The sequence below is a fragment of the Cryptomeria japonica genome, chromosome 9, assembly GCF_030272615.1.
Source record: "Cryptomeria japonica chromosome 9, Sugi_1.0, whole genome shotgun sequence".
Classification (NCBI taxonomy): Eukaryota; Viridiplantae; Streptophyta; class Pinopsida; order Cupressales; family Cupressaceae; genus Cryptomeria; species Cryptomeria japonica.
In genome coordinates, this window is record NC_081413.1 from 650,270,719 (window position 1) to 650,285,536 (window position 14,818).

The following is a 14,818-nucleotide window of genomic DNA, read 5'->3' on the forward strand; positions in this document are numbered from 1 at the left end:
TGTTCCAATGCTCCCATTTTGGCAAATTGACCAGCTTATAGACCTGATTGTTGCATTTAGTGACATAGTCACTACTCTGTGAAGATACACATGTCCTTGTACGTTGCAATCATTACATGTATTTGTTTCTCCGTGTCGTGAAGAGGGAAAGAACGTCATTTGTAACAATAAAACAAGACAACTCGTTGACAGCTTTATCAAATATTTATACACAGTCCTTGCTTCTTTGCCAGGAACTTGGCTGCTTTGCAGCACTTGTTTTAATAAAACATTTGATAAATTTAATTAAATTGAATGCCTGGAATTCTTCGAATTGACTCATCAATAAATCATAAAATATATTGCAGATTGAATCAGCAGATTGTTGCAGGTAATATAATAAAAAAATGGGGTATTAGAACGCGCACACATTAACTCCATCTGTCAAGAATTCAATTCATGTAATTTCATACAACTCCCGATTACGACATAGGGAAAAAACAACTATCAATTTTTATATCCATAACAAATATTTTTCGAAAAGGAATTTTAAAATATTTTATTAAATCTACCAAACGTTGGGATCCTGTTTGAACTATCATTAATAAAATAAAAATATTTTACTTACCTTAGCTCTGCCTCTTACTTTTGTTAGAGGGCTTGACCATATAAAAATAGGAACAGATATTCGACTATGATGGATCATCAAGACTAAGAGATAATAATTTGCAATGCTTCACTCTACATTCTATTATTCTAATAATGCTAAAAATCACACAGAATCAAATCTCAAAGAAAATCAAAATAGATTTTGTTGAATGTCACCTCTGCAAGAAATTGTCTGTCAATGGAGGACGCTCCAACTTAGAACTAGGAATTTAGGGCTCCGAGTCATTTGCAACTAGAACTGTCGCTCCTGGTGAACAAAGAGGTGTCTGAGGACTTGGGCTAGAGCTTCAACCTGCACCTTCGTAAGCTGAGCTGCAAAGCCATGCATGGCATGGTTTTAGGCTTGGAAAAAACAATCGATTTGGACCAATGTTGATGTGTAGAAAAATTGATGGCTTTTTCGACTTGTCCATTCTAATTATGTAAGTCTTCGCCTATTCAGCTGTTACGACTATGAATGACATAGCTATAAAAAAAAACAATCTTTTGGCACTTATTTCGTGATGCAAAATAGAAACCCCTGGCCTCACAAATACACAAACACGAAGATTGCAACAATGATTTATAGTTTTTATTGCTAACCTTATATTACAAATTTTGGCCTTCTATTGGCCTCTCACACTCTACTCATACCTTCCCTCACAACACACTCTACGTAGTTTTCACTCACTGATCTTGGCCACATAAGCAGTGGAAGGCAGATTAAAAATGGATTGTAAAATAGAAACCTCCTGCCTCGCAAATAGAATTCTATTTTAAGGTATGCCCTTTTGAATTATTATGCCAATATATGTGTTGAAAAATTAGGAGAAACAAGAGAGATTTTCTTTTTGTCCAATCGCACCAATAATGGATTGCAAGACAAATAATATATCAGAAATGTGTATTAGTTTTCCCATTGCCATTTTTGTGGTATATTGCTATAGGCTTGGCCGCTTCAGTTTGAGTTGGCTTTTTATTCTAATTATTTTAAATAATTTGTCAAAAATATTTTTTTTGTGATGTGACTTTTTTATTTATAAAGGTATGTTTTTATAAAATTTATTTATAAATTTATATGTGACAATAGAAAATATGTTCTCACCAAAATACATATATATGCTATTCCTTAAATATATGCTATTAACGAAAAGTGGTATATCTATGTCTTACTAAAATCTGTAATTGTCAGAACTGCTTTATTGATTCACTTGGACTGTGATGTTTTCTCCTGTTTCTTCTCATCTTCAATTTGCAATGTTTTGTATTATCTCTATTTTTATGTCTGCAAATTAACACATACCCCCCTTGTATTTTTGCACACTTCTTTGGTTCAACATATATTATTCTTAGTTTCCTACACTTTCTTATTTCATCAAGCACTTGTCTTTTCTTCTCACACTACTTATTTTTGTTGTCTTATTTCTCTATACAATTTTGAGAATCTTTTCCATACATTTTGATTTGATGTCTTACTAAAATTTGTAACTGCCAGATCTGATTATTGATGCACTTGGACTGTGATGTCTTCTCCTATGTTTCTTCTCATCTATCAATTTGCAATGTTTTGTATTGTCTCTATCTTTATGTCTGCAAATTTACGTATACACCTCGTGTATTTCGACAAATTTCTCCTTTGGCCCAACATATTATTATTCTTAGTTTCCTGCACTTCCTTATTTCATCAAACAATTGTCTTTTCTTTCTCACACTACATAATTTTTATTGTCTTATTTCTTCGTGAAATTTTTAGAATCTTTGCCATACATTTTGATTTGATGTCTCACTAAAATCTGTAACTACCAGAGTTGCTTTATTCATTCACTTGGTCTATGATGTCTTATCCTATGTTTCTTCTCAACTGTTAGTCTGCAATGTTTTTTATTGTCTCTATTTTTATGTATGCAAATTAACACATACACCCCTTGTATTTACACAGACTGCTCATTTGGTCCAACACATATTATTCTTAGTTTCCTACACTTTCTTATATCATCAAGCACTTGTCTTTTCTTTCTAACACTACATAATTTTTGGTGTCTTATTTCTCTGTGCAATTTTGAGAATCTTTGCCCTACATTTTCATTTGATGTCTTACTAAAATCTTTAACTGCAAGAGTTGTTTTATTCATTCACTTGGACTATGATGTCTTCTCCTATGATTCTTTGCATATGTCAATATGCAATGTTTTGTATTGTCCTACTTTTATGTCTGCAAATTAACACATACACCCCTTGTATTTCTACACACTTCTCTTTTGGTCCAACATATATTATTCTTATTTTTCTACACTTTCTTATTTCATCAAGCACTTGTCTTTTCTTTCTCACACTACATAATTTTTTATGTCTTATTTCCTTGTGCAATTTTGAAAAACTTTGCCATAAATTTTGATTTGATGTCTTACTAAAATCTATAACTGCGAGAGCTACTTTATTGATTCACTTGGACTATGATGTCTTCTCCTATGTTTCTTCTCATTTGTCAATGTGCAATGTTTTATATTGTCTCTATTTTTGTGTCTGCAAATTAACACATACACCTCTTGTATTTCCGCACACTTCTCCTTTCGTCCAACATATTTTATTCTATGTTTCCTACACTTTCTTATTTCATCAAGCGATTGTCTTTTCTCTCTAACACTACATAATTTTTGGTGTCTTATTTCTCTGTACAATTTTGAGAATCTTTGCCATACATTTTGATTTGATGTCAATACTAAAATTTGTAATTGTCAAAGTTGCTTTATTGATTCACTTGGACTATGATGTTTTCTCCTATGTTTCATCTCATCTGTCAATATGTAATGTTTTGTATTGTCTCTATTTTTATGTTTGCAAATCAACACATACACCCCTTGTATTTCCGCGCACTTTTCCTTTGGTCCAACATATATTATTCTTATTTTCCTACACTTTCTTATTTAATCAAGCACTTGTCTTTTCTTTCACACTACATAATTTTTGGTGTCTTATTTCTCTGTGCAATTTTGAAAATCTTTGCCATACATTGTGATTTGATGTCTTTTTAAAAATTGTAACTGTCAAAGCTACTTTATTGATTCACTTGGACTATGATGTCTTCTCCTATGTTTCTTCCCATCTGTCAATCTGCAATGTTTTATATTGTCTCTATTTTTATGTCTGCACATTAACACATACACCCCTTGTATATTTGCACACTTCTCCTTTGCTCCAACATATATATTATTCTTAGTTTCCTACACTTTTATTTCATCAAGCACTTGTTTTTTCTTTCTCGGGCTAAATAATTTTTATTGTTTTATTTCTTTGTGCAATTTTGAGAATATTTGTCATACATTTTAATTCGATGTCTTACTAAAATCTGTAAATGTTAAAGTTGCTTTATTGACTCACATGGACTGTGATGTCTTCTCCTATGTTTCTTCTCATTTGTCAATTTGCAATGCTTTGTATTGTCTCTATTTTTATGTTTGTGAATTAACGCATACACCCTTTGTATTTCCGCACACTTATCCTTTGGTCCAACATATATATTATTCTTAGTTTCTTACACTTTCTTATTTCATCAAGCACTTGTCTTTTATTTCTCACACTGCATAATTTTTGGTATCTTATTTCTTTATGCAATTTTGAGAATCTTCCCCATACATTTTTATTTGAGGTCTTACTAAAATCCGTAACTGCCAAAGTTGGTTTATTGATTCACTTGGACTGTGATGTTTTCTCCTATGTTTCTTCTCATCTATCAATCTGCAATGTTTTGTATTATCTCTATTTTTATGTCTACAAATTAACACATACACACATTGTATTTCAGCACACTTCTCCTTTCGTCAAACAGAAATTATTCTTAGTTTCCTACACTTTCCTATTTCATCACGCACTTGTCTTTTCTCTCTCACACTACATAATTTTTTTTGTCTTATTTCTCTGTGCAATTTTGAGAATCTTTGCCATTCATTTTGATTTGATGTCTTACTAAAATTTTGAGAATCTTTGCCATTCATTTTTATTGACTCACTTGAACTGTGATGTCTTCTCCTATGTTTCTTCTCATCTATCTATCTTCAATGTTTTGTATTATCTCTATTTTTATGTCTCCAAATTAACACATACACCCCTTGTATTTCCACACACTTTTAGTTATATTCAACATATATTATTCTTACTTTCCTAATCTTTGTTATTTCATCAAGCACTTGTGCTTTCTTTCTCACACTACATAAATTTGAGAGTCTCATTTCTCTATGCAATTTTGAGAATCTATCAAAAATCTTGATTTGATGTCTTACTAAAATCTGTAACTGTCAAAGCTGCTTTATTGATTCACTCGGACTATGATGTCTTCTCCTATGTTTCTTCTCATGTGTCAATCTGCAATGTTTTGTATTGTCTCTATTTTTATGTCTACAAATTAACACATACAACCCTTATATATCCGCACACTTCTTTGGTTCAACATATATATTATTCTTAATTTCCTACACTTTCTTATTTCATCAAGCACTTGTCTTTTCTTTCTCACACTACGTAATTTTTGGTGTCTTATTTATCTATGCAATTTTGAGAATCTTTTCCATACATTTTAATTTGATGTCTTACTAAAATCTATAACTATCAAAGTTGTTTTATTTATTCACTTGGACTGTGATGTCTTCTCCTATGTTTCTTCTCATCCGTCAATCTACAATGTTTTGTATTGTCTCTATTTTTATGCATGCAAATTAAGACATACACCACTTGTATTTCAGCACACTTCTCCTTTGGTGCAACGTATATTATTTTTAGTTTCCTACACTTTCTTATTTCGTCAAGGACTTGTATTTTCTTTCTCACACTACATAGTTTTTGGTGACTTATTTCTCGATGCAATTTTGAGAATCTTTGTCACATATTTTGATTTGATGTCTTACTAAAATCTTTAACTGCAAGAGCTACTTTATTGATTCACTTGGACTACGATGTCTTCTCCTATGTTTCTTTTCATCTATCAATCTGCAATGTTTTGTATTGTCTTTATTTTTATGTCTACAAATTAACACATGCACCCCTTGTATTTCCGCACAATTCTCCTTTGGTCCAACATATATATTATTCTTAGTTTCCTACACTTTCTTATTTCATCAAGCACTTGTATTTTCTTTCCCACGCTACATAATTTTTGGTGTCTTATTTCTATTTTCAATTTTTAGAATCTTCACCATACATTTTGATTTGATGTCTTACTAAAATCTGTAACTACCAGAGCTGCTTTATTGATTCACTTGGACTGTGATATCTTCTCCTATGTTTCTTCTCATCTGTCTATCTGTAATGTTTTGTATTGTCTCTATTTTTATGTCTGCAAATTAAAACATACACCCCTTGTATTTTCGCACACTTCTCCTTTGGTCTAACATATATATTATTCTTAGTTTCTGACACTTTCTTATTTCATCAAACACTTGTATTTTCTTTCCCACAAAACATAATTTTTGGTGTCTTATTTCTCTGTGCAATTTTGAGTATCTTTGTCATACATTTGGATTTGTTGTCTTACTAAAATATGTAACTGTCAGAGTTGCTTTATTGATTCATTTGGACCGTGATGTCGTCTCCTATGTTTCTTCTCATCTATCAATCTGCAATGTTTTGTATTGTCTCAATTTTTATGTCTGCAAATTAACATATACACCCCTTATATTTCTACACACTTCTCCTTTGGTCCAGCATAGATTATTCTTAGTTTCCTACACTTTCTTATTTCATCAAGCACTTGTCTTTTCTTTCTCACACTGCATAATTTTGTCTTATTTCTCTTTGCAATTTTCAAAATCTTTGCCATACAGTTTGATTTGATGTCTTACTAAAATTTGTAACTGTCAGAGCTGCTTTATTGATTCACTTGGATTGTGATGTCTTCTCCTATGTTTCTTCTCATTTGTCAATCTGCAATGTTTTGTATTGTCTGTATTCTTATGTCTACAAATTAACACATACACCCCTTGTATTTATGCACACTCTGTCCTTTTGTCCAACATATATTATTCTTAATTTCATACACTTTCTTATTTCATTGAGCACTTGTCTTTTCTTTCTCACCCTATATTTTTTTTGGTGTCTTATTTCTCTGTGCAATTTTGAGAGTCTTTGCCATACATTTTGATTTTCTTTGCCATACATTTTGATTTGATGACTTACTAAAATTTATAACTACTAGAGCTGTTTTATTGATTCACTTGGACTATGATGTCTTCTCCTATGTTTCTTCTCATCTATCAATCTGCAATGTTTGGTATTGTCTTTATTTTTATGTCTGCAAATTAACACATACACCCCTTGTATTTCAGCACACTTCTCCTTTGGTCCAACATATATTGTTCTAGTTTCCTACACTTTATTATTTCATCAAGCACTTGTCTTTTATTTCTCACTACATTATTTTTTGTGTTAAAAAAAATCAGTGCTAACAAAATCAACGAACTGGTGAAAAAAATTTGATTACTACGTTTTCAATTTTTCAAAAGAAAATTCACGTGGGTGCATATTGTCACAAAAAGGTGATTTTTTAATTAAAAACAAGAAAGACAAACCTTCTACAGAAAAATTATCTTTTGCATCAGCGCTGATGTCATCACCCAGTTTCTTTATTTTTTTGTGGCCCTTCTAAATTTGGCATTCAACTAAATTTAGTTGATTGTTCTATTTTTAGTCCTCGAAGCTTTAAAAAGCAACGTGTGGTATTTTGTCCATAACTTTGTCATACAAAATTAAAATCAAGCAAACAAGATATCGTTGGAAAGTAGGTTCTAACGTTGATTTTATTGTGTAGGTGGTTTGGTCAGATTCTGCACCAATTTTCCATACCAAGCCTCCATGTCAGCCTTCAATTTTGCAATTTTGTGGCCATATCTTACACATCAGGACTCAGTTTTTTTACTTCCATACATCCTCTAAAATCTCTTAAGAGTCCCCTATCCATATATTAGGTCTATTTTTCCATATCGTGCTCCATGTACATTTTATTGAGATTTTTGTGTTTTTATTATAAGCACAATTACTTGGATATTTTGGCACTTTGGATGGATCTATTTATTGTAAGGGGTTGTATTTGATGTGTTTTACATGTGATGAGATTATTGGTGTCTAATAATTTTATTTGAGGTATCATGGGTTTTTTTGTTCATCCTTCAGTTGTCTAACTGGCTAAGGGCAATTATAAGTCTTGACACCATGGCATCCTGACACATCTCAGATGGCTAGATATGTTACCTTTTTTGTATGGACTCATACCTAAACCAGCAACTTTAGGAGGTAAATCAACTTGGGGTAATCTCACAAACCATGGTGTAGGTGTGATTTGTTCTAGTGTTGATTATGACACTATGTGCTATATCAGACCTTGAGTGTCCTCGCGCCCTTTGGACTCGCCTATGGGAGATCTTTGGAGACCCTCATATCTATCCATTTCTAGAGGATCCTGTAGCAGATTGTTTTATTCCTCTTGCACATGCAAATATCATGCCCTATGATGATGATACTATAGAGGAGCTTGAGTTTATCAGAGGTCTTGCATGTTCCAATGGATCAAAGACCTATCTTCATGTTCTGATAGATCACATTAAGATTTCATCTCAATCATCTTCATCTTTCGTTGTTCCTGATCAGATTGGCATTGGCTCATGCATAGCCCCCATTGATTCAGTGCAACAGGGCATTATTCTTCCAGACACGACTATTTGGGATTCATATCTAGCAAACATATCATCCTTGTTTGTAGAGTCTCATATTGCAGATTTGGAGGACTATTTTGAGGAAATTTATCTCCTCTTTGTTGATAGCCACATCAGTGTTATTAACCCATCTCTATCACCTATGGATCTTGTTCTTCATCAGCTTTTGCAGAGTGTTGATTTGTCACCTCCTACATTTATTAGGCATGTATCTGATTTGGTTGTGGCATCCTCATATATCATTGACATAGCAGCATTTGAGCAATTTCCAAGGCACACATAGTTGGATTTGGATTCCTCCATCTTTAAATTTATGAGAGTGGCTTCACCTATCTCTAGTGGATTGATTTCTTGAAGGGGAGACATGTTGTTTGCAAGTAGTGGATCATGTTCTGTCTTCAAGCATTCATCATTGGCACAAAAGCTACTTCTACATTGGGGGGATTTTTATCCTCATTCTCTCTCTTAGGGAGGGGGGGTTGGGGGGGTTGGGATTCATGGTACTTCTTTAACCAATTCAGTACTTGAGGGTCGAGTCCATCTTACTCACATGTAGTACCTTTTTCATTACATCTCTCGCTTTTGGAGAGGGGTTTTTTCCCATGTGGTTTTTCTCCCTTTCTTAGTTTAGAAAGGCCTCGTTGTGAGTTGCATTTCTTTACATTAGTTTGTACATAAGTACCTAATCAGGCCTTTGTTGTCGGGACTCATTATTTCATGCCTTCTACACTCATCATTAGCTCTTTAGCTTATGCCTAAGTTTATCTTATTTTAGGACAATCATCTAATTATTTATTAATTAGGTCCTTTATTTGCTTTTCACTTAAACTAAACTTAGATTCTTTATTTTATCTAGGTGTTATGCTTTTTTAGTTGAATTCACTTGGAGGCACTTCTAATTAGCTTTTTTAGCTTGTTGAGCTTAATTTAAGTCCTACTTTGGACTGCTTTAGTTCTTCTATTTTTAGGATTAGGGCATCTCTTGCTCTCTATAAATCAAGTCTTTCATTCATTGTAATTGTACCTCCAATATTGTACCTTCAATATTGAATCTTCAAATCTTTGGTTGTTATAGAGCATACAATCTTTGCTTGATCTCTTTTGTGTAATAGGTATAACTATAACCTAACAAAATTGAACCCTAACCCTTACTAAATTAAGGTTAGTATTCTACTCCAAAAACCCTAACTATAATTTGATCTTTAACCCTAATTCTTACCCAAATTTAACCCTAACCCTAACACGGTACATTATTCAATACTAACCATAAACATAATAAAATACACAGAAATAGATTGAACCATAACCCTGCACCATTTAGTGAACATAATTCTTGAACTAAATTGTACCCTAACCCTACACCAAAGTGAACATAAATCCTCAACCAAATTGTAACCTAACCCTAAACCTAACACTAAACCAAATTAAACTCTAAACCTAAACGAAATTGAACCTTAGCCATTAACCTATTAAACATTAAACCTAACTAAATCATAATTGTGAACCTAAACCAAATTGTACCCTAACCCTAACACTAAAACAAATCAAACCCTAACCTGAGCCAAATGTAATCTTAAACCTAACACTAAACCAAATTGAGCCCTAACCCTAAACCTAGAATTCAATATTAAACCAAATTAAACCCTAACCGTAAACCTAATTGAACTATAAACTAATTTGAACAATAACCCTAGACAAAATTATACCATTAACCAAAATGAATCCTAAACCTTATATATTATATTTATTCTTTCAATTTGAACCATAACTCTAATTTTATATGTAACTTGACTCTAATACTAAACCAATTTGAACCCTAACCCTAAACCTAATTGAATAATAGATCAAATTGAACCCTACCCTAACCCTATGACAAATAAAACACTAAACCTAATGTCAAACCATATTAAACTTTAATCCTGAACCTAATTAAACCCTATCTATAAGACTAACATAATTGAAACCTATTGCTTGGGGCTGTAATCTGTTTCTATTTTGGCAGGGGCATGACAGAACCTAAGAAAACTTGCTTTAAATGGTTGCTTCTTTTTTTAACAAGTGTGTCAATTCGAATCATATCCAATCAATCAACAGTTTTTGTTCAATTTGCAGAACCTCAGAGACTGTTAACCATATCTTTCTTTATTGATTTTTATGGCAAAAAAATTGGGCTGATGTTTTTTGCTGCTTTGGGGGGTTGACACAGCAAAAGGAACTTTTGGCAAGAAATCTTATTTGGTTGTGTCAAAGGGCTTAGTAAAAAGTTTTGTTTTTTTTTGTTGGTTTTCAAACCAAGATTGTTTTCAAGGTAGAAACAAAAAGCTTATTGAGTCTTCAAAAAGACTCAATTCCATTGCCCTACAGAGTACACTGACTTTGGAGGCGTCTAAATAAAGAGAAAGAAAGACGGGTAGAGGAAGAGAGGAATAATGCGGTTCAGAAATGAGTTGACAATTATAGCTTGGCACAGTATACTTTTAGTAAGCCTAACATCTTAATCGAATTTCCATTGCAAAATATATAGTTGAATGTTTCTGAAAAACACCCAATCTGTACAATAACAAATCTGTTCAACAGGTAGCCAATGCCAGGCTAAAATGTATTTCAGTAGAAAATATGTACAATGCATTGCTTAAAATACATGAAAAAAGAACAGAAACGGATTGGTTTTGCATAGGGGTACACTGAAATAATAGTCAAAGGATACAATACCAACATCATCATAGAACTCGAAGCTCGCAGTAAATACACATTATAATTTTCGTTGCTAAAGCCAATAAGCTCTGACAACCCTGAAAGCTTCCTGAATAAGCATATCCATTGCATAGAAATCCTCATCCTGAGAAAGGGCATATTATAGGCATTCAAAAAAGCATTCAGATATTTGGGATAAAGCATGCATGGGCCACAGTCCTCATCAATTTGATTTGTAATTGCAGATTTCAAGTTTTCCCCCATTATCATCTTGAGCCAAACTCTTCATTCCAAATTTCATATTCTTCCAATTTATTCTTTGCTACACTCGGTCGTATAACCCTCAATGCTTCCTTGAAATCAGCATATGTCAATGGACGAACCTGGATAAAGATGAATTTAAACTTCATAAAATTAAAAATGATATTTCCCAATTAATTAAAGAACATTACAAGGCAAATTTCCTTGCCTACTAAACAAAAACCTTGCACATATTACAGAATGTAATAGAATAGAAAAACATGGAATATAAGAAGCAGAACACAAGAATTAATATAAATAACATGAAAGCCATTCCAAATCCTTGCATTTCAGCACAATCAAGAAACAGTCTAAAGCAAAGTTCCATGTTGAGACCAAAAATAATTTTAAGCAAGCACCCTTTTTAAGTAGACATTGAAAGTTCCCAGGCATTGTGCCAAACTAATCAATTGCCCATCTCCATGCCCATTCATTCATAAACATGTGCTGATATATCAAATAAGTGAATGTCTAGAATTGGTTTTCAGGACACTATTAATGCTCAAGTTTATTAGAACAAGATTCTATGTGGAAAACAGAACAAAAAGATATAAACAAGTATGAAATGAAGTAATCTCGTTAAGCTATTTTTCCTGAGGTAAGTTGCAAAGTGTCCTAGCTAATCATGACCACTTCAAGCGGTAGTGGTCTGATGGAATTTGGGGTGCACTTATATGATTCTAGCCACAACAGATGTCTTCTGTAAGGCATCCCAGATTAACGTGACTGTGTTATCGGAATACTGAAATATCCCCTGCAGTAGATAGACTGAAAATACAAGGAATATTTGCAAACAGTTGGCTGTCAAACTGCATGATCTAAGACTCAGTCTGTATAACCTGCGTGTTATGTGGTTTCTGGACTACAGGATAACTTGCGTGTTATGCTGTTTGACTGTTGCAAGTTTTCAGACTTGTGTTTGGAAGCATAAACCTTAAAGAATAATCAAGGGATGACTGCCCATCAACACTATAAGCCTCTAGGGTGATGGTGCAAGTTGTATTTGTGTTTACCAATGCAATAGTATGAGTAGATATGCAAGAACATAAAGCTACAGCAGACTATAATTTTGACAAACAGTTTTCATGCAACCATATAACATAGGAATGAATACAACCTTATTCCTCCACTTTATTAGAAGCAATAGACTGATTTACAATGCCAAAAACAAGGGCCAAGACTCTTGGCTTCTAAACAATGAATTTCAGTATGTCTGAAGACACATGACAGTCATGGATTCAAATGTACCAACTGAAATACAATGAAAACTAAGTGACAAATGAACCTGGAAAAATATCACCAAGGTTTGCTATTGAAGAAACAAGAAATGCCGTGGCTTTTTGAGCCTCCCTTAAGCCAAATTGAATAAACCTCCAGATTGCCCCTGCTGCAGATGTAAATGTCTGAGAATAATTAATTACCAGCTCCAAACACAATCTCTTGACTCCTAAAATATTCGCTGTCTGTCCCTAATCAAAGCGCTATTCTCAAATACCAAGTTCAATGCCTATCCAAAGAGCAATCAGCAAAATCGAACCAATGGAGGTTGCAGTCCGATTTGTTTCAGATCTGATAATATTCCTGCAACAATACTTATTCTCCTTCAAATGTCTTCTATGCTGGATTGCCTTATGCTCTCAAGGCTAGCGCTGACTTCTAGTGAAGGGCTTAGAGCTTCAACTAAGAGGTAATGGCAAAATTGTGAGTATGGAGGATGGAGCCCAGTTTGTTTCAGACCTGGGCCACAGCCAGCAATCTCCCAAAATCCACCTTCGATTGGTCTTCTACTGAAATCGCCTTTCTTTCCCAATGAGAATCGATGCACCAATTTGCTAAATATGGGAAGACTGAAAAATACCTCAAAGATGTCTACCATGAAATTCACATGAACTCGATAAGCACAATGTGAAGGACTGAGATTATCACCTCACTCTCAGCTGCAACCCCTTGGAAGATCTTTCATTCCCTCAGTTATGCTATGTATGGGAGTTTTCGTTCCCAAAGACAATAGTCTACAGATACCCCGTGGTTCTACAAAACTCAATTCGATGTCAAAAACCAATCCAAGCTGCCTTGAAGCTTCAGTTAGATCCCCCTTTATACTTTTTTCATTCCATCTCTAGAAGCTTCTAGAAGTGACTTTATGATATAATTTTTAATTAGTCACTTTATTAAATTAATTAAATATAAAGTCATCTTTTTATTTTTTTATTTTTTTATTTATTTGATAACTTTATAAATAATTAACTTAATATTATTAATTAAAAATAATTAATTAAGCTATCCATGAAAAATAATAATTATTTGGACAATTTAACTAATTAAATTAATTAATCAATTCCTCTCCAAAAAAGGGGACATTACAAATACCCATGATAAGGTGGCTGTTGAAGGCAGGCTGTGATACATTATAAAATGGTAAAGCTGACTCCAACAAAGAGACGTTTTTCTGAAAAAAGACGAGGTAAGGATATAGACCAAACAAGAACCAACATAAAGCCTTCACCCTGAAATTATTAACACTCTAAATTTAATACCAGTTTTCAAAACTATTCAGAACAAGTGCCAAAACTAGAGACAAACTACACTACAAATCCAGAGTTTGATAACTTGGAGAAGATCTAACAATGGTTAAAAATTCGATGATGCAGCCTCTACTGGCATTCAACCGGTTCCAGTCAGAGATCCACCCTTTGAACAGAGGATCTAACAGCAAACATGTCTCATATGGATATTGGCCGCATTGAATCCAGGAAAACTGCCCAATTACTTAGAAATGCTATTCAAGTGAGTAGCAACTTGACATGGTAATTGTCAGTACAGAATGATTTCGCTATGATAAAGAATCCCCAACATGACCTGTGGGCTGTTGACCTGTCATGGGAGTTTGCAAGTGGTGGAATGTACTGCAGGAGTGTAGATTGTAAATGTATAAGCATGGTTATTGAAGTATCTACAGTTTTCTGGAATACTCTACAATAGGTCTCTTCAGAAGGAAGAAGAACCTATTGACAAGATGAATGACATTGATTATAGCTTCTGCAGATAAAAAACTATGGCATTGCTCTCAACGGTTCTTCGTAACAGCAAAAGGTGTTCTGCACCTTGTGGAGCTTGAACCCAAGATAAGATTGGAATTTATTCATGATCCTAGTTGACGTTAAAGAGCTAGCATTACATATACTATAAATTGAGGTGAACTGAAATCTTCAATGCAAAATCTGCAATATAAAATATCTGCAAGTGTCCCACGAAAGGCAAACTAGTTTTTGCAAAGTTAAAATTGCAATCAGTATGTAATGGCATGTGCCATATAGCAAGGGACCTGGCAACATCCCTGGCGGAAGTGGCAGAGGTGGTGGTCCTGTGAGGGGACAATTCCCCAAGTCCCCAAGTCTCAGAAATGTCCTCGTAAAGGGGATGTGGGGTTTTGGGGGGGGGGGCATGTCCCCATGGAAAATTGCATATTTTCAAAGCAATACATACTATGCCTATCAATT

At 33.7% G+C, this 14,818-nt stretch overlaps 1 protein-coding gene across 2 annotated transcripts in view; it reads right to left on the bottom strand.

Annotated features, from left to right (window-relative positions):
* Positions 1 to 10,799: 10,799 nt before the first annotated feature.
* The window catches only part of LOC131045730 (uncharacterized), a 110,527-nt gene continuing 106,508 nt past the window's right edge, over positions 10,800 to 14,818 (bottom strand). For both annotated transcript variants that reach the window (XM_057979321.2, XM_059211027.1), the window contains exon 15: positions 10,800 to 11,401. In XM_057979321.2, the coding sequence (XP_057835304.2) occupies positions 11,285 to 11,401 (117 nt within the window). In that variant the 3' untranslated portion in view covers positions 10,800 to 11,284. The remainder of the gene's footprint in view (positions 11,402 to 14,818) is intronic.